The 21,010-nt window shown below is 37.0% G+C and overlaps 1 protein-coding gene across 1 annotated transcript in view; it reads right to left on the bottom strand.

Annotated features, from left to right (window-relative positions):
- Positions 1-21,010, bottom strand: part of LRP2 (LDL receptor related protein 2) — a 119,626-nt gene that overhangs the window by 35,963 nt on the left and 62,653 nt on the right. Inside the window, 18 exon segments of the mRNA XM_080601045.1 lie at positions 2,071-2,587; positions 2,913-3,208; positions 3,654-3,855; positions 4,782-4,913; positions 6,014-6,133; positions 7,570-7,695; positions 8,886-9,128; positions 9,540-9,743; positions 11,111-11,400; positions 12,415-12,573; positions 13,386-13,551; positions 14,051-14,971; positions 16,070-16,258; positions 16,391-16,630; positions 17,090-17,303; positions 17,638-17,815; positions 18,958-19,067; positions 19,990-20,133. Coding sequence (XP_080457171.1) covers positions 2,071-2,587; positions 2,913-3,208; positions 3,654-3,855; positions 4,782-4,913; positions 6,014-6,133; positions 7,570-7,695; positions 8,886-9,128; positions 9,540-9,743; positions 11,111-11,400; positions 12,415-12,573; positions 13,386-13,551; positions 14,051-14,971; positions 16,070-16,258; positions 16,391-16,630; positions 17,090-17,303; positions 17,638-17,815; positions 18,958-19,067; positions 19,990-20,133 — 4,451 coding nt within the window.

Genomic DNA, 21,010 nt, shown 5'->3' with positions numbered 1-21,010 from the left:
GTCTATTCTCCCACGTGCCTGGTGACAGGACGAGGGGGAATGGGCGAAAGTTGCGACAGGGGAGTTTTAGGTTGGATGTTAGGAAGTACTTCTTTACCGAAAGGGTTATTAAGCATTGGAACGGGCTGCCCAGGGAGGTGGTGGAGTCACCATCCCTGGAGGTCTTTAAAAGACGTTTAGATGTAGAGCTTAGCGATATGGTTTAGTGGAGTACTTAGTGTTAGGTCGGAGGTTGGACTCGATGATCTTGAGGTCTCTTCCAACCTAGAAATCTGTGATACTGTGATACTGTAACCATGCTTCAGTTTGCCGTTTTTACTCCTGCTGCTCCTGCATCCACAATCATTGGTGACAAATTCAAACTTGTATTTACCCAGTTGAGTAATAATATGCCATTTGCCTATAAATTACTGAGCCACCTTCTCTTTCCTTACTCTACTGCTGGCAATGGCAAAAGAGGAGCAGAAAAGTATTCATGCAGTATAACAGATTTTGACTGGAGCTGTGAAGTGTTGGAGAGAATCACCACCTCTTCCATGCTGCCACTTCTATTCTCATTAGCAGGTTCTCCTTTGAAAATTGCTAAACATTACTGTTTGAAAACCTTATTTAAACCTCACCTAAATTTTTAACAGTTCTATTACTTCACCTAGGAATTATCCACAGCTGTAATTAAAGAAAACATGCAAGCTGATGCATTGATTTTTGAAAGCCCGTAACAAAACAAAACATTTAAATTATTTAATTAAAACTAAAGTAGGCTACTTTGAAATTCCCTGCATGGTTTCTTCTGCTTCAGTGTGCAACAGGGTCATTCCAGAAATAGCCTGACAAAGTTTCTGTCCACAGCACCCTCACCAGTCATATGGAACTCTAAAAAGCAAGAAGTGCAAAAATAATCTTCCCCAACCTTCACCTAATGGTATCCTCCAGTCCTCCCCCTGTACTGAAAGTGAGCAGAACAGCTCATCTACCATTGTATCATCCTTCAGCCTTTCTGAACCAGCTAAACAAAAACTGACTTAACGGTAGCTAAATTAATTCAGCAACCGTATTAGTAAAGGAGCAATAGGACCACTTTGGCTAAAATTAGTCTTTTCCTTCCTCACCTCTCCATCAATCACAAAGCACTTGGGAGTGCTGGCAACATTAATTATCATTAGCTTTACAGACAAAGCGGTATAAAAACTATTATATTGACGTATTCACAAAAACACTCTGTCGTAAGTTCCAAATGTGACTTTCTGAACCACACTCATCATTCTGGAGAGTCAGCATTACTCTCCAGTTCATGCTATTTGAACTTTTCATACTGATAGCAGTGCAGTTGAAAAATAAAGCAAAAACTAATAAAATGCAGCCAAGAATACTGTCAGAGAAGGGACCACAAAATGACAGTTTCTGTGGAAATAAATCAAACTACCTTATGACACATGGCAGGCAATAAGAAGTGATCACAATGTAAATTACTTTCCAATTACCTCACCCTGATACTGCCTTTATAGCAAATGATGTGGATCATGTGATTGGAGTGTCAAGAAAATACACATTTTTCAAGAGCAAAAGAAACATGCTCTTCATGTCAGTACAGGAGCTTAAGTTCATTAATGTTCACTATTACTTCTTCACTCGGATCTAGCTACCTGTCACAGCCTATAGTTCATGCCTGAATCCCAACCCCAGCAATGGCTAGGAAAGGAAGAGCCTAAGCTCAGAATCACTACCCCATAGTCACACGTCATGTCCCAGCTTCCTGCTTGGCTAGGCTGTTCATTGATAGTTTCCTAACAAGTTTCTCACGAGTCAGATGTACTACTATATTACTGATGAGTGAATAACTCTGATATAACCTCGGTAAAACAGATACAAGAGCAATTAAACAAAAATGTTATGCAATGTATTAGAAGCTGATAAACATTTCCAGAGAAGTTGTATAATACTGCATGCACAATCCAAAAGCTAATTCAGTGCTCTTCAGGGATATTCTATGAAGTAGAAGAACCTTAAGGTAAACTCCCTCACACATCATCTCCTCGGTAGCCCAGAAGGACAAAAAATGTATTTTCTTACCTGCCAACCCAGTCAACAGCGATACCTTCCCCGTTCGGCACATCATCACTTATCACTGCCTCCTTATTTGTTCCATTTAGGAACATTCGTTCAATGACCTTCCTGCCCACATCAATCCAGTACAACCTTTTTTCCACCCTGTCAAAGTCCAGTGCCACCACATTTCTCAGTCCTTGCAAAATGAGAGAGTAAGACTGGCCATCTGCTGTGAGATTTCTCAGATAGTAACGGTTGCTAAAAATAAGGTATGGGGAGATATTACTATTTTGCCGGCAGCTTTTTCCGTCAGGCTCCCGGATATAGCCTGGGGCACACTTACAGATGTAGGAGCCAGCTGTGTTCTCACAAATCTGGCTACATACTGATGGAGTTTCATTGCACTCATCAATATCATCACAAGTCCGTTTATCAGACATAAGTTTGTATCCAGGATGACAAGAACAGTAGAAACTTGTCTGAGTGTCTGTGCAGTCATGATCACATCCACTGATTGAAGGGTCACTGCATTCATTTATACCTAGGGAAAGAAAGGAAGTTCTACTCAAGCAACTGACTTACAGAGAAAGCAGCGCAGTGACTTCCCAGTTACCCTCTATATTCCTCTCTCTCCCTGCTTTCCCCCCAAAACTCAGGATATAAATCTGGGCTAACTCTCATAATAATTGATAAAACAGTAAATAATTAATATGATTTAATGAAAAAAAAGATATGTATACATTTCTTGTAATTCTTCTGAGATACCACCATAGAATATACAGATAATTGTAATTAACCTTTTTTTTTTTTTAAGCTGCTGATACATTTTAAATGAAGTAAGACAGTCCAAGTAAATCTACACATACCACATCCTTTTTCATCACTGTTATCTAAGCAATCATCGAACCGATTGCAGACTTTAGCCATTTCAATGCAGTTTCCATTGTCACATTTAAAATGATTGGGAGAGCACGTTGCTTCTGGTGTGCTGCAGAGGTGTTCCAGCTCATCAGATTCATCACCACAGTCATTATCCCCATCACAGATGTAGGCCTTGGCAATGCAGCGCCCATTCTGACAAGTAAACTGGTGCTGCTGACATGGTTCATAGATGCATCCCCTTTCATCACTGGTGTCACCACAGTCATTCCGCCTGTCACATCTGAAAAAGAATGATTACTTTTTTCAAATGTAAGGCAGCAGTCACCATCTCCAAGGCAGATAGCTAGACGCACTCTCCTGATTTCCAAAGGAGGTCAGGTATTATTGACTCCAATGCAAAAGACTTTCACAAATGAGGAACAGAATATATAGTCTGATTCTGTGAATCCTGCTCGTATTCCCTGCATCCATTACAAACTAAACAGAATCACCCCACAAGAGGCTATTAGGCACAGAAAAAAATGACTAAATGTCAATGGTGAGAACTGTGAGTACTGACATCAAATATTCCAGAGCATTTTCAAGTTAAAACAAACGCATGAATGCAGAGCAGATAAAGAGTTTCACTATCATATGCAAATCTACTTTACAACTAAATAGTGCAAAAAGAAGTTACTTCAAGCAAATTTTGAGGATTTTCTGCAGCAGCTCAAGTAGCTACAAACCTGTATGCATTTCGGATGCACAAGCCATTATTACAAGTAAACTCATTTTCTGTGCAAGATCTTCGTGTGCAGTTCTGGTGTTCATCCAGAGCATCACTGCAGTCAGCATCGCCATCACAGATCCATGCCCGAGGAATGCACCTCCTGAGTGGGGGCTGATTGTTGGCACATGTGAACTCTGCTGCTGTACAACTGCGGTTTGCTGATAGAAAGCATGTTTAATGAGTCAGCAAGTTATACTCTGTACGTAAAACACGCACACACAAACACACACATAGAACCTGGATATCAACACAGTCTACAAAAGGGGCATTCTCTGCTCCATGTTCAGAAATGGATATCAGTGAGCTCTCTCATACAGGAAACTCATACTGATTCCCACTAATACTCAGCTGGGCATTGCTCTTCAGAGAGGCTGACTTGGAGTCAAAGCACTTCAGGATTCCTTAGCCCATGCTGGCACATGCAGAACTCTGGATCTTGATAGATACTCACTAATAAGCTTTGCACACACCTGGCCAGATTTTCTGGTAGCTGAAAAGATAAACCTAGGCTCTCTAACCCCTACTTTCTTCAAGGTATTCAGTGCTTCTGGGAGCAGAGGGAACTCCACTGATGTTAAATAGGACAAGAACTGCAAGTGTATAGAGCTGTTGTTAAAGGAATCTAGGAGCAAGAGTAGGCTTGCTGGACCTTCTTCTCTTTGTTTATTCTTTTGATTCCCTTTTTTTTTTAAATCACTTATTTGCAAAAAAAATATGCCAAAATTATGTGGATATTAATATGCACAAGATGTAGCATGTGATGATCAGGGAGTATCTCCGCCGAAGTTCTTGTTGCTGCCCAAATCATGCAAATGCCCCAGGTTAATTATATCTCTTTTGAAACTCAAAAAATCAAAGAAAAGCAAAGTACTCACAAAATTAGAACATTTTTATATTTTTCCTTTTTTTTTTTTAATAGCCAGTAATATCTTCAATTTTAATTCAATATAATGAAAATGAAGGTAGAGGAAGGGTGTACCTCTCGCTTAATGTGCACCTTTATAGATAGAATTTCTTTTAAAAATAAAAATAAATAAAATGCCTGTCAAAGAAAGTGCAGTATCTGTTTTTATTAGATACCTACCACAATTATGTCTTTGATCCTCATCACTCATATCCCCACAGTCATTATCACCATCACAGATCCACGTTGCTGGGATACATCTGCCATCATCACATCTGAATCGGTCACTTGAACAAGTCCGCACTTGAGACACTTAAAAATGAACATAATCACTCTCCTTGTCAAACTAACCTGCACTGCTATGATAATCTGCTGAGGAAGGTGTTTTAGGGTGAATCTTATGTCAGTGAAATGTAAAGTAGAAGCTTAAGTAGAAGAGATGTGCTCAGATAAGAGCTACACATCCTGTTAGGAGACCAGAGTCTCCTTCCGGTCAGTTATACTGGAAATCTCTACAAATACCATACTGTTTGGATTATCAGCCTGCTAATCTCGTTATACTTCGAAAATACCCTGCTTAAGAAACCTGAGACCAGAAGACCGAAATATAAAGACAGCATTAAATTCAACATGAATACAGCCGTCAGCAGATGACCCTGTTTTACTCCATTATCTACATAATGAGGATCTAAAGTTGGCATAAGATGCAAGACATTTTCTTAAGCTAAAGTTGCAACTCCAAAAAAAGTGCAAAGTGAGCTATGAGCCCTGCTTAGATCATAGAAGAATCTGTTCAGTCTTGTGTTATGTCAACTTTTACAGTAAGGATAACCACTGCAGTGTAATATTAGTTCTCAGAGACTTCAGTTAGCCCCTCTTCTTTTTCCTTAGAGATTACTGCACTTTTTTTTCATCATCCTTCCTCTTCCCTTGCTTATTACCATCGGTTTCTACGGTGTGTACTGGATTTGCCTATTGCAAGTCTATGATACTCTTCTGCGTACTAGTCAAAAATGCTCCTCTATATCCCGCGTTCCCTTTTCCCCCAAATGCAATACTGCACACGTACTTCCCACACAGCATGACAACCAGTCTTACATTCAAAACAATACTAAAATATTTACTGACTCTCATCACTCGATTCATCACCATTAGTCTTCTAAAGAGACTGGTTATACATTAACACTAATCAATCGTGGCAATTAAAAGCCTTCGTATTCCACACACAGCTTTAAGCAAAATTACTAAGATTACTCAGTGACACAGATTATTTAGAGTCCGTGAATAAGCCTCAGAAGATACTTATTTTCTACCTAGACTGGATTCAAGCTGTTGCCTACAAGAGAAACTATAGATAGATTTTCCATAACCCATCTTGTCTTTCAGTATATATCTTCTGTGTGTACACTTACCACAAGAGGCAGGTTCATCAGAGCCATCAGCACAGTCTATTCCTTGATCACAGTACCAATGAGCAGGAATACAGCGTCCCGATGTACAACGAAATTCACTATTTGTGCAAGTCAGTGAGACTGGAAGAAAAAAACCTATGTATGACTTCTTTCTTTCTGTTACCTTTCCAACTTGTTTTAAGTTGCTTTTGAATCCATATTACGCAAAAAATATTACGGACCCCAAAAAAGAAAGAAAAAAATATGCTAGGAAAGATGTCTTTTCATAGCCTAACTTAAAAGAGCTCGTTGTACAAACTAGCTTGATGTCTGTAAGCAAAAAAATGGACTTAATTCTCTCCTTAGGCATAAGTATCAGCTAATAAATAGACATAATTTGCTCTGCAAATGGGATTGCATGCAGCAATCATAAATATGTTCTAAACTTATACTTGAGATTTGTGCACAAGAAAATGAACACAGTCCAAAGTACTAACTTCTCCATTGCCCAAACCAGGTGGTAGGAGATTCCATGAAGGTTTGCTAATTTCTTCAGTAATTACTGATGCTTTCCCATACCCTCTGATGGTTCCAAGACACCAAAAAGGACCTAGTCTGCCCTTTTAACTTGGTCTTATATGTACCTTATATGTGTACAATTAACACACTGCTCATTAGTGTCTTAGGGCTTCTTTCATCTCCCATTCTCCTATCTCCTGCTCTTTCTTCCCCCTCACCACTTCTCAATTTAAGTAATTCAGTAGTGATGGGACAAAAATAGTAGAAGGGAGAAAGCATACCTTTCATGAGCGGCACAAGACTCACTGTCTGTATATTTAGCCACATATTTTTTGACACACAGAAGTCCACGCATAAAAGTGGCCAAGTTCTGAGCAGAAAAATTGAACTCATATTTTAGAAAAATTGTGGCATAGGTAATTCAAGGCATGCAACTTTAGGAAAACTAATAAAAGCAAAAATAATCCACTCAGGCAATATTAAAAATAAATTGTTGTCTGAAAATATCCATTATTAAATGGGAAAAGTACTACCTAACTACTACCTAATACAAACATCTAGAAAAGATATGCTGTTTTTTAATTAAAGCTGATTAAAAACTACACACTTTTGTTCAATAGCTGGAACCTAAAAAAAATAAATAAATAAATCCGAAGTTAAGGTACACATGACTGCATGAAAGAGCTAGAAGAAATTCCACTTGAGACTGTACATAATTTCATTTGATTAGAATGAAAATATACTACTAATAAAATTCTGGAAAAAGCCAATTCAGTAGAATATCTCAGTGACAATTACCTTGAAAAAAAAAAAAAGTGCGCAGAGCAAAAGAAATGATCTCTCAAATGCTGCATTAAAGTGGTGCAACAAGCCTAATAAGATTTTATTAGATATAAGCACTAGTGAGATGAACAAGAGTGAATAATAAAATGCATACACCTTATAACTCTTCAGTACTACAAAAGAGTAGGTTTTGAGAACAGTTAGTTACAACAAAGGTAAGGAAGAGTGGAATAAATTACTGAAGTACAAGAAAGTAAGTGACCCTATTAACTTACCACAATGAGTAGGGCTCTCATCACTCATATCTCCACAGTCATTATCACCATCACATAAATACGTTCGAGGAATGCAAATGTTTGTGCTTTGGCATTTTGTAAAACCAGACTGGCAAGTGCGCTCCGCTTTAAGGAGGGGGGGAAAAAAGCAAACGTTCTTTAGAGCTTCTTTTTTTTTTTCACTTATATACCATTGAAAGACACATAATACCATTCAAATCCCCATCTTTTGTGGCTGTGATCAATCCAGAGTACTTTTTGTCATGTATTCTTTGTAGTACGTTATATATTTTCATTGCTATCTTTCTCTTCAATAGTGGCTAATCCCAAATTTCCTTGGAAAGTGAAAAAAGAAACGTCCAAATAATGCAAACCATTTTCCTCTAATTTCTGTTCAAATGCTAAAGTGCACTCGTGCCATTCATGCTATATGGAAACAATTAGGCCATTGCTTTTATTGGGAAAAGTACTGTCAAAAACACGATCAAAGAAATACCTGCTAATATTCAGGACTGAGGGAATGTAAATCGACAGGTATTCACACTGTAATGCCTGATTGTGCAACCAGCTTTTACTGTCTGAATCATCATACCAACTACAAATAACTAATAGACCAAGATTTTCAAATATTGAGACTTCACTGAGAATAATAAAAAAAAAGTCACAAATAATATAGTGCAAAAAATCAGTTTGTGATCAAAAAATGTCAAATAATTTTTAATCAAACTATTTCTCTAACTCTAGATATATTTTTTCCATTAAAGAACATAATCTTAGTGCAAAAAAAAACCCACAATTATCTTGAATAACTGTATTAGTAGTGAATACTGAACTAATCATAATTTCTATTTTATGGAAAACAAATATGACTCGTAACTTTTTGAAAAGTATAAGGATTATAATTTTCAAAAGAATAAATATAAACGACGCCTGTATAAGAGTCACAATATTCACTCCTGATGATTATACCTAGTATGATTAACATGTCATGATACAAAGTATACAAGAAAAATCCACTGTGAACTCTGAAAAAATGTAGGCCCTGCATCCAATTCAATTGAAATAAATCTTTTTGAAGTCAATGGGATTACTCACAATACCTAACATTAAGCACTCTATTAGTATTTATTGGATCAAGGTAGATTAAGGATTCAGTTTGTTTCAAAATGACACAAAGCAGAATCTGTAATGTAAATAAAAAACTTTTATCCTTTTTGCTGCCTTTGTCGTAATTCTTCATACACAAAGAGATCTGCCTCTTCTTTGATCTAAAGAAACAGACTCAAATATGCACTAGGTAATTAGGATGAACTTACGGCAATTTCTCTCATCTGATGTGCCATTATCATAACAGTTGTTTACTCCATTGCAGACGTACTGAAGAGATATACACCTTCCATTATTGCAAGTGAATTCTGTGTGGGAGTCACAAGTTCGGAATAAGCAGCCAACCTCATCGCTATTGTCTCCACAGTCATTGTAGTGATCACAGCGGTAATGATAGGGTACACATCGCCCATTACCACAGGTAAAAGCTGTTGGCTGACAAGTATGGAAAGCTGTACAAAATAGGAAAATATAAAAAAAAATAAGAAAAGAAGAAAATACACAGATAAAGAATAATCTAAGTTCTCAAAGTAGCAAATCAAATCACAATGTTTTTACCTGCCAGTGCAAACACAGCTGCAAAACGTACTGCATGAAAAGTAAAATACATATTTGAATTAAACAAAGTAGAGATTGGGTATGCATCATATAAAGTTAATACTATGGAACTTTGGGATTCTAGAGCAAATTAGTTGCCATTCAGACCTCATGATGTAAAACAACAAGTACGAGCAAGCAAGGGATCATTTCCAAACTACAGCTACATGATCTGTGGTCATAATGCCACACAAGTGATAGAGAATACTCTACAGCCAGGACAGTCTGCTTGCAGACTTTCTCATGCAGTTATTTTAAATGCTTACCACACACGCTCTCCAACTCGTCGCTGCCATCACCACAGTCATTGTCATTGTCGCATTTCCATCGCTCTGAGATGCACTGCCCATTCAGACATGTGAAGAAACCAGCATCACACCTGGTACCACTATCCACAATGCAGTGCTTGTTATTATTGGCTAAATACCAGCGACCTTCAGATGGGCACTGACATTCCGCACCATCTGGACCTAAATTTATGTTTGACAGTTTAAAAAAAAAAAAATCACATTGATGCTTTAGGCTGGGTTCTGTTAAACTGTTCACAGCTGTAATACTGGAAAATGCAATGCAATGAAATCCTCATAATTCCTATAAAATCTACCTGCTTAGAAAGAAGTGTGGCTACTTAGCCAGATTTTTATTTCAGTTTAAGCATATGCAAATCCATTGAAAACCAGAAGAGTTATTTTAGAGCTCCCTAGAGAAACTGAGAACAGAACTTGTGTACTTTAAAAACTGCTTGCTGTTCAAATAGTTTTTGGGTGACTGCAAGATGGTCTCTGATGCTTTCAAATGTCTGAGCTATACCAGCTGAGACTCTATCCCTCAAAATCAGAAGAGAATTTTCAAAACTCCTTGCAACAGACTGCTCTTCTCAAAATCAATGAGAAGTTTGAGATGTTTTCAGTCAAAACAGATTTTTAAAGGCATTTAAGATCCTAAAAATGAAAGCAGGCACTAAATGAGTTTTTCCAGAGTCAAGGATCATAACTTACAGAAATCCAGAACACACAAATCAGCTCTGTAGCAGTTATGTTCGTTGGGGTTGTTGCCATTCTGATTTCATGGCCATCTAGACTGGTGACTTGTTGAAGCACTTTGACTCTCTCCTTACATGAGCACAAGGAGAGTTACAAGATGGGGTACATATGTCAGTCTGGTCTCACCCCAATATGTAGCTGAAGATACAGTCAGAGAATGTTTCTGGGTACAATGACTCAAAAGTGTACCTGCCCCACTGTGTACAGAGATCAGTTTGTGCTATCTTCACAGTAACTGCCCAAATTTTAAAATGAGGCAGTAGAGACCTTTTATTTGAAAAGTAACCATTAGGGAAAGACTTCATAATAACATGTAATAAAGAAATAGTGACCATAAAGAATCTTTAAATGTGTGATAGGAAGTATCCATTCCGTATATAGTGCATGAATATATATTTCTAACATAACTATATGCTGCTGAGCTGACTTAACATCCCACTCCAGAGGAAATAAAAGTTAAAATCTCAGGAAAAAAAATGTTTTTGGTTTAAATCAGAGAAACACGTTTTTATTAGCAAAGATTCTCAGGGAAAGCCCTCAAGTGTGTTTGCAAAGTACCATGAGCCTGAATGGCAATTATTTTGATTGCATTATATACATAAAATAATTATTACACATATAGAATGGTTTGGGTTGGAAGAGATCTTTAAAGATCATCTAATTCCAACCCCCCAGACATTGGGGGGAACACTAAGAAACATTTCATCTGTCCCCATGCAACGAAAACCTATTATACTGTGAGTTCTAATACAGGCAATACTAACATCTTACAGACATTAAGCATAATAGCTTACCTGGTGCACAAATATGACTGCAACCACCATTGAACTGGTTGCAAGGGTTGGTACACTGCTGCTGCTTGCTTTTTGCCCAGACATGAATATCCATTGGTCTTTGTGGAAGATTCATGATCATTACAATCTGATCTGAACCATCATATTTATTAGCTCGGTAAATGCTTCGTGTGTTCCAGTCTGTCCAATATATGTGCTGATCGAACAATGTCATTGCAAATGGATGCAGAGCAGTGCTAACAATTACCTCACGGTTTGTACCAGTGAGAGTGCACCTCTCAATCTTCTGCCTAAAATAATAAAGAAATAATGATATCTTAAAATATGTCCTTCAACTTTTTAGCATTGAAAGCTAAGGAACACTGTCATTCTCTGAGTGTCTGTTTCTCATATCTTACCCCATGGTAGCATCTGTCCCTCTAAAGAGGGGGGATAAAGCACCTCTCTAAGAAAAAGAGTATCCCTCTTCCCTGCACGAGAAGTCAGAATGTAGAAGACTTCACACTGTTATCTGCTGCCCTACCTTCATTAACTGCAGTTTAAAAGAGAAAAGAGGATGTCTCATTTGACATTCTGCATCTGTAACGGGATCCCTAGGACAGAGAGTTACAGATTCCCTGCACACAGATTATTCCATGTAAGGATACCTACCTTACAGAAGGTCCCATAGAGGCACAGACCATAAAAGTTACATTACAGACATCTTTCTGTCACAGCAGCAGAGGAGAAGCCTGCAAAGGAGCTGCTGTTCTGTAAGAACCTGAGGAGGAAAGTCTGGTTGCTGCAGTGATTTCTCTGAGAATATGGGTGAATTTGAATGGATATGAACTAAACTGTTTTTAAAAGCTTTCTTGTCAATGACAGAAATCCCAGTGGCATACATTGAAGGATAGGATTCTGTCTGGTTGGCAAAAGCAAGAACTTGATGCCAAATTCCACAAGTGACAGCCATTAACCATGAGAAATGAATGCAAAAATGTACACTGGACTGTATGTGTAAGAGAAGATCCTTATAAAAATCATGAGTTGAAAGTAAGTTGAACTTCCAGTGGGTACAAACACCATAAAGCACTGAACTAATTCTTCCGTGTGACATCACAAAACCCCCTATGGTACGGTAGTTCCGCATCAATAATAAGAATTGACATTGTCCTGCTATTAAGTAATTCTTACTATTCTATAATACAAATTATCAAATTCAACTGAAATGCTGAAAAACAGTAAAAAAAATAAAATAAAATAAATAATAGACCTATTCGAAAAATCACCTAAAGCAAATCAAGAACTGTGTTATCAATACATACAGATTTGCATCAGCCCAATACAGCTGCTGTTCTTCATAGTCCAGGGTAAGTCCATTTGGCCATACCAGATCTGTGCTTACAATAGGCGTTCTGAAGTTTCCTCCAAGTGTAGCTCGTTCTATCTTTGCATTGGAACTCCAGTCAGTCCAGTACATATACCTGTCAGTAACGTGATTACAAAGTTTTATTTTCAGCAAGGAAAGTTCACAAATCTTATAACTGCTCCAGGTTATCTCCATCCTGCTGACTCCCACTGAACTATGGAGTGCAAAACCAGGGGAAAAGAACTTCTTCCTGTTTTATCTCATATTTACAAAGGAATCTTCTAGTGGGGATAATTGGGCTCCACTGGACTGAATTTCACTCACTGAATTAAATTTCTCCAGCTCTTATGTCTCCTTAAAGTCAAATATTCTCCTTCTTATCTTTCTTCATTTCAAATACAGTTTAATACCGCCCCCAGCCTGTTAGAGATGTTTTGATATTAAAACAAAACAAAAAAAAAATGAGGCACTCAGGAAACACACCAACAGAAGAAAAGAAAGATCATATACAACTCTATCTCTTGGCAGTGCCATCTTGATTATCAGGATTTGATAATGTTGAAGAAATCTGAGTTTCAACAGATATTTTTTTGTTTCTCTGCCTTAGACAGCAAAGGGAGGACAGGTAGTCTCTTGATAAACACCTGATTTGAAAATCATTCTCATTTAACCCCCAATACCTGGTTCCCAACCTCAATTAGAAGAGGAGCCTCATATACTACATATTCATAAATGTTCTAAAAGTCTCTGAAGAAAACTCAGATCTCTGAGGCTGAGATCAGCTCAAAAACTCAGAGTTAGATCTAAGACAATTATAAGCTTCTGGAACCTAGGGCTTAGAACAGGAAGCATCTGGCAGTCTTCATCAAAGTCCAAACTACAGTTTCATCTGCAATCATGATAAAGCATACAAAGTGCAGCACATACCCTCTGCAGGGATCTAATACAACAGCTCTTGGTCGTGGAACCCGGGCAATCACAGTGCGGTTAGAGCCATCTGTAGCCATTGAGCTGATAGTTTGATTGAGGTAGTCACTGTAGTAAACTCTGTTATTGATCCAATCAAAGGCAATGCCATCTGGAGTCCCCAGGTCTTAGACACATGCAAACACACAAACAAGTTCAGTACAGTTTCCTGAGATATTGCAAAACTCTTTTTCTATGACAATGTACGTACTTATGATTGTACATAATCATAATAAGTCAAATTTTTTAACAAACACAACAATTAGCAAGTATCATTACAGGTGCTTTACTGATGTATTAAACCCATATAGCTCATCTTTTCATACTGATAAATTCACTGTATCTTTCTGTATCTCTGTGGTACTTGCTGCGACCTTAAAATTACTAAAAATACATAATAACATATAACCAGTTTTATATTTCCTTTTCATTATGATCAAGATGAAATAAGACTCTCAGAAGAGGAAAAAACTGAGCAGAAGAGTCAAAAGGAGCATTTAATCAGTTATCTTAACTAAACAGTTTACCTTGACCATTAGCATAAAAATACCTGCTGAGCTAGTGCTAGGTGCTAGTCTGTTTTTCTCAATCTCCGATTATTTTGAATCACAATTCCATGTACTTACCGGATGCAACTACTGTTGGAGTGCCAATTCCTGAGTAAATACTAATGTAGCTGATTCTTCCTGTCCCTGAAGGATAACTTTGTGTAAAATATATTCGGTTGTTTATGCTGTCAAAATCCAGGGCCACTGCTGTTCTTAACACATTGACTGTGCGGAAGGGAGGACTGTGATTTTCAGGATCTAGGTGGATACTTCTGAGGGCATTCTCAAGGGCAAAAATCAAGTAATCATCTGTTGAAATGGAACATCTCTTGCCATCGCTGCCTAGTGTTCCAAAGGCACAACCACATTTGGGTGTTTGCACATCAGGCAGGGCAAAACACAGATGGGAACAGCCTCCATTGTCGTCCACGCAAGGATTGTTGTTGATGTCAAGGGGTGAACGTGACTGAAAACGACTGTTGTAAATGGTAACATCCCTTAGCCAATTAATGTTGTCTCGTATTACTGTTGGCTGATCAGTATTGCCTGGCTCCTTGCTGGCTTGGAAGACTTTTTTCAGGTTCCGATCCACCCAAATCATAGAATTCCCAAAGACAGTGATACCATATGGAGTTGGATAGCGACTGCCATAGCGCACAATTTCAACATCACCACCATCAGGCTGAATTCTTGCAATCATATCTAAGGAATCATCCACCCAGTAAATGTAGCCATTGCTGTGATCTATTGCCAGCCCACGAGGTGTGACAATGCCCTCAGACACCAGAACTGTTCTGTTGGTGCAGTCAAGAAATGCACGTTCGATCTTTGGATTTTGCCCATAATCTGCCCAGAACAGGTATCTGTTTTTTGGGTCTACTACTATGTGCCTTGGCATATCTATGGTAGTTTTAAGCAAAACACGGCGATAAGTTGTGTTTAAGCGCAAAACTTCTATAAAAGTCTCTGTCAGGAATGCATTTGTAAAATAAAGATTTCCTGTATTTGAAAGAGTGGACAAAACAGAAAGTTAATACACAGCATTACCACCTGAGAAACAAGAGCTGATAAAATACAAAACTATAAAATGAATACCCATAAACATCTTAGAAGTTAGGAACACAAAGTACTTACCTCCTCTTGGAGGAATTAGAAAAAAGATACCCAAAATGACAACAGTCAATTAATTTGTAAAACCTAGATGATTTCCTTAGAGAAAATCATTGGTATGCAATCGAAAATGCATTAACCACAGTCTTCTTTATTTATTTTTTCTATCTAAAATATTTATTAGTAATTTAGAGCTGCCTTTGGCTTGCCCTTCCATACTCTTATCCCTTTACCTTTTACAACACACAACTGTGAAATCGGTCTTGTGGCACAGCACTATATGCAGTAACTAAATTAAGTGTATATGGTAGATGATTATCGTAAAACCCCTCCCAACCTATCAAACTCCAGAAGAACTTTTGCAAAACATATATACAATATGTATATGTATAAAATAAAAATATTACTGGCAGTAGTCAGCCGTTTAGAGTTGATGAACACTTTCTCAAGAGTTAATATTTGAATTAATCTCTAATGTTTGAATAAAAATGTGAAAGGGAAAATGAAAGTTTAAAGAAAAAGTATTTCTTCTGCTTTATTTACTTTTCAGCAAAATGTATAGGATTTCCACAGAGCAGTCTGAGAACTCCTTTCTATTTATAATATCATCAGACAACTTCTGTACAAACTTCTCCGATACATGTAATTCACTATGGTAGTAAGGTATAGTAGTATACTGATAACAGCCACTTAGGAAAGCAAAGGTAATAAAAGAAAGCATCAGGTAAGGAAAGGCTCTATATATTTACTCTGTTTATCATTTTATACCTACGTCATATACCAAAAGATAGACAAACTTTCATTTTTATATGTATGTAAACATAAGAGGCATTCACTACTTCCGTTTGTTTTAAAGTCAGCCCACAGACACAATTAAAATCATGTATGATTTCCATTCAAAATATTTCCTTTAGGATGTACTTATATTAGTCTACAAGTTTTACAGTGCGTAAAGAATAACATTCTCCTAAATTCACCTACGCTTACCTGCTACCCAGTCAATTGCAATGCCACGGATTCCATTTCGTCCTATTCCATTTGTAACAACATTTCTAAAGTAAGAGCCATCGGGTTTAATTTTACGTATTGCATTCTGAGAAGAAACTGTGCTACTGAAGTCACACCAGTAAATGAAACCAGAGGGCATGTGAACATCCACGTGAAGAGCATTTCGTCCTGAAATGTTTTGAAAAGTAGTAATTAATTATCTTTAGTATAAACAAACTTATTTAAAACATGGGTGTGCAGGCAAGAAATGCCAAAACAGTAGGCATTATAAGATTTCCTCTTACTATAATTTTCACATACCTCTTCCTGCCAGTGGTACCATGGCTTCAGAGTGATCAGATGTCTCTAAACTAAATCCTTTAATTGCAGAAAGCATAGAAACAATTACAAATGAACTGTATGGAGAACAGGTTCTGTTATCAGGATTTAGCTGAAAGCCAGTAGCACAGGCACAGGAGAATAATCCACCAGGTACTGGTAGGCAAAGTTGTTGGCAAACTCCAATATTATTACTGCAACCATTTGAGGAACCAGCAGAATCTGTTGTGAAAAAAGACATGGTGACACATAAAAATCTGAACTGTATCATCACCGACAGACATACAACCAAATTCATATACTTGTATTGTATTACCAACCAGCTGCAAAAATACCCATCTTAATCACCATTTAAGCACACACGTTAGTAATCAATTTTCTGCTTTCTTGTCATTTAAGATTAATGAGGCAAATAATCAGATATAACAGATGCACATATTTGAAGCTAAAGTAACAGAACTTGTTATTTAGTCAATTTTACATTAATAATATTTTCATAAAATTATGCATGTGAATAGATGCCTTAAGAGAATGGTAAAACCATTTCCTCTACCAAAATGAGGAAAATGCTTTTGACACATCAAATAATTTGTTTTGAAAAAGCATGTAGCCTGTCTCTAACAGAAGCTTGATTTTTTCACAAGTTGGAAATCTTGAAGTACCTCTTCAGCAAATACTCACTGTCTCTATAATACACTCGCAAGCACTTCAGTCTTGGGACGTTGTCTCTCAGTACTATTTTGTTTGCTCCAGTAGACTTGTCAACTCGTTCAATAACTTCATAATCTCTATCAGTATAGTACAGAAAGGTATCATACACAGCAATTCCCCATGGATGAGAAAGATGAACCACCAGGGTCACACGATTTGTACCATCCACATTGCCTTTCTCAATCTAAGAAATCAATTTAAAGCTTAATGTAAGTTCAATGTTACAATAAAAAAATTAAAATACAACATATGCTACTAAAATCTCTGTGTATAAGGTCTTTATGTACTTTCCATAGGCAGGAAGGAAAAGGTCAGCAGGATACTAATAAATAATAATTCTCCATTCAAGTCATCCTATATTTTTAAAGGTAACCAGTAATGACAATTATTCAGATTTTAGTTGGTCCTGCAACTCCCAGTTACATGAGTAAATTAACATCACTGAATTACTCTTGGTAATCATAGACCCACAGATACATAAACAGCAACAAAGCAACTATTAAAAAAGTATCCCCTACCACTCCTGTGCTTGTGACAGCCCAGTACAACTTTTGATCCTTAATGTCAATGGTAATGAACTCCACATGATCAAGGTTGCCAGTGAAGAGGGTCTCTATGCCCGATCCATCCATGTTTGCACTAGCAACCTTTGCTGGGACTCCACTGTCAGTTCCCTGGTCCGTCCAATACAGCTTCCTGTAACACATTATCACACCTGTTTGCAAAGCTGGTAAAGGAGATCAATGCCCCAGAGTCACCAACATATATGCTTAAATCCATCTCCTTGGACAAATACTTTGGCACATGATGAATAAAGATCACTTTGAATTGGACCTCAATGAAAAAAAGAGATCTTGTTTTAAAAGAACAATGCCCGTTAAACTATTTTCAGAAATCTATATACTCTCTTGCATCACCCACAATACTGTCAGCAGGTAACCTCAGCAGATTACTAGCAGTGTATAACAAGGAGACAGGCAAATAATAATTCTGTTCCACAGACAGTTGCAAAGTTGCAACATTAAGTTTGGTTCCAATTTGGAATTAAAACTGCAAGTTCAAAAAATCTGTATGAAACAGAATTCAATTAACTGGCTCTGGGGAATATATAGCAGTGCCACTGCTCCGGCCTCAGTTGCTGAAAAACAGGTAGGGCACATGGCAGCCAGACTCCCAAGCAGGCACAAAAAGTCAGGCGTCAGTTCATCTGAAAACCTGCCAGGTCACCAGCAGAACAGTCTCATTACTAATATGGTCCTATGAAACACTGATTTTGAAAAAAAAAAAAAAAAAAAGTATCATTGCAGGTTTGAGTACTTTGATGGAATAACTAAATAAATAAATATAGCTCTATTAATTCAATTTGCGGACTAGTGTATAGCGATCCTATGTTGGGAGAGATTAGAAAAATCGTATTTAGTACTACACTATTTAACATGTGACATTCTTCCTATGTAGTGTGTCTTTATTTATTGACAGGCCTCAACACAGACATCACAAGGTATTGTAATGAAAGACTTGATAATTGTCTTTACTCTGAGTTCCCATTTTACAGTGATTTTTTTCACAATCATAATATTCTGGGATCCTCTTTAATTTAAAAAAAAAAAAAAGAATGTTAGGATATAAGTATTTGGTAAACTAAGGAAAACAGACATCCATGCAGCAATTTATGTGGTCATGCAACAATTTTCTAGGCCTTAAAAAGAATGAATAAATTGTGCACAAACATGAAAAAAAAACAAAAAACTGTCAAATCTTGAAGATGAAGACTCTAAAAATTAGGAAATATGTGTAGAAAATACTCATGCAAAACAACTGCAGCTTTAGAAATTTACCCTCTTGCTGGATCAACTGTCAAACCAATCGGCATTCCAGCTCCCCGAGAGGTACCATCATTGGTGATTAGAGTTTTCCTGTACATTACTTCACCATGCAGCTTCAGGACCTACTCAAACATTGAACTTGTCAGAACATGTAATTTAGAACTTAGGATAGATTGTCAAATTAAAGGAAGGAAACCTAAATCCACCAGAATTTGAAATTACAGAAAACTTTATCTAACACTACAAAGTACATTATTCAGTACTCTTAACAGTCTTTCTTCCTCTCGCATGCACTCCTTAAAGCAGCTACTTGCTGCTCAGAACCTGCCTATATTAATAAATAAGTATCCTAGTTCTAAAAATAGCTAATCTTTCAAATTCCATAATATCTTGACAGTATTACAGGCTGAAGGGGTTGATGAAATGCTGCTTCAAAAAGTATTACCTTTTACTTATTTAAATGAGATGACTTTTAATTTAATAGTACGTATTTATATTTTACGACAAGGAAATTCATGACCAGGCACAGTCACATTCATTACAGTATTACATATTGCTTATTCTCTATTTCCCTACAATAAACAGCAGTTTTATTTTTCCCATATCATCAGACTGTTAGTCTCCAGGAAGCTACATAATATGATCCCAAAGCATTTGGGAGCGGATCATATTGTGTTTGATGGCAACATTCCTTTATTGTCAGAGGCAGTGCATTGGGATCTTTAACTTAAAGTGAAAATAGTAGTAATAACTATTGTGATAAGGAGAGTTTGTGTGTTAAGCACCAGAAGCCTACTAACTTGAAGAAAAAAGAGATCTGTGCATAAATAAAGTTCACAGAATATATTGCTTTCAAAATCTTTTTGACTGTGCTCAAATTTAGGCTTGTTTCTTCAAGCGTGTAAATCACTTCTCTTCACACTATTTGCTTTAAAAAAAATCAAATTTCAGTTTTTCACTAAAAACAGTTCTAATTTCAAACTGTATACATAGTAGAAAAATATCTATGCTCTTAGTTTTCAATTCTCCCTCTTAAATAATTACCTCAATTGACTGTGTCCCTGGATTACTGTAATAAAGGTTTGCAGATATCCAGTCCAATGCTAGGCCAATAGGAGCACCAATAACAGCTGCTGGAGCAAAAACCGTCCTGTTAGATCCATCTGACCTCACTCTATGAATTTCACCCTTGGAAAAATGATAAGTGACAAAATATCAAGAGCAGTTTCACAAAATTTGTTTATTCCAACTATGTGAGCAAAAATTTTCTTAGCAAAAAAGAAAATCCAGTAGAGAGAAAATATTTTTATGTGCTCAATGCATAACCATGGTAAAAATATTATTGTAAATCATAATTATATGGTGTAAAGAGGCACCACAGTTCATTAACCAAATCAAAGTGATCAACAGAAATAAAATGGCTATATAAGCCCGATCAGTATATTTTTAAGCTATGTACAGTCATGCTACTATAATTTGTACCTTATTATCAAAAGATTTTTACAAGGATACCTCAACTTAACCATCCTGAATAAACCCGAAATCTCATAAAGGAAAATAGTGTTCTCTGTAAACATAAATACATAAGAAACAATTTTTTAGTAAGCTGCAATAGGAAGATCCAAAACTGAGATTATCCTTGCAGTTTTCTTCTGTAACTTCTGAAACAGTAACTTACAGCTTGCAGGCTTAACTACCTACAGCATGTGATGTTAGGGCATGATACAAAAACAAACACTCAACTCACTAATTTTGATATTTTTGTGGCAAGTTAGCCTTAGGAAACACACATCATCTCTCAGTTCAGCAAGGTCAGTCATTAAAGAGGCTTAGTCAAACAATTATAATGAACTATTAAAAACTAGTTCAAAGTATTTTTTAGAACTATAGGCCTCGTATTTGCTACCTGGAAGTGGCTTTGACTTTGCAACCCCATTCTTATATTTAAGAAGATGCCTCTGTACTATGTTACTTCAAGAAGTGCTCAGACTAGAGACCAGACCGTGCAAGCATGTCATTTCATTCTAATAGCATGTACTCGAATTCTAATGTTTAGTGCCTCTGG

Source organism: Anser brachyrhynchus, assembly GCF_964034855.1.
Source record: "Anser brachyrhynchus genome assembly, chromosome: 7".
NCBI classification, from domain to species: Eukaryota; Metazoa; Chordata; class Aves; order Anseriformes; family Anatidae; genus Anser; species Anser brachyrhynchus.
The sequence above is the reverse complement of the archived record's forward strand: the minus strand, read 5'-3'. Positions and strand labels throughout refer to the sequence as shown.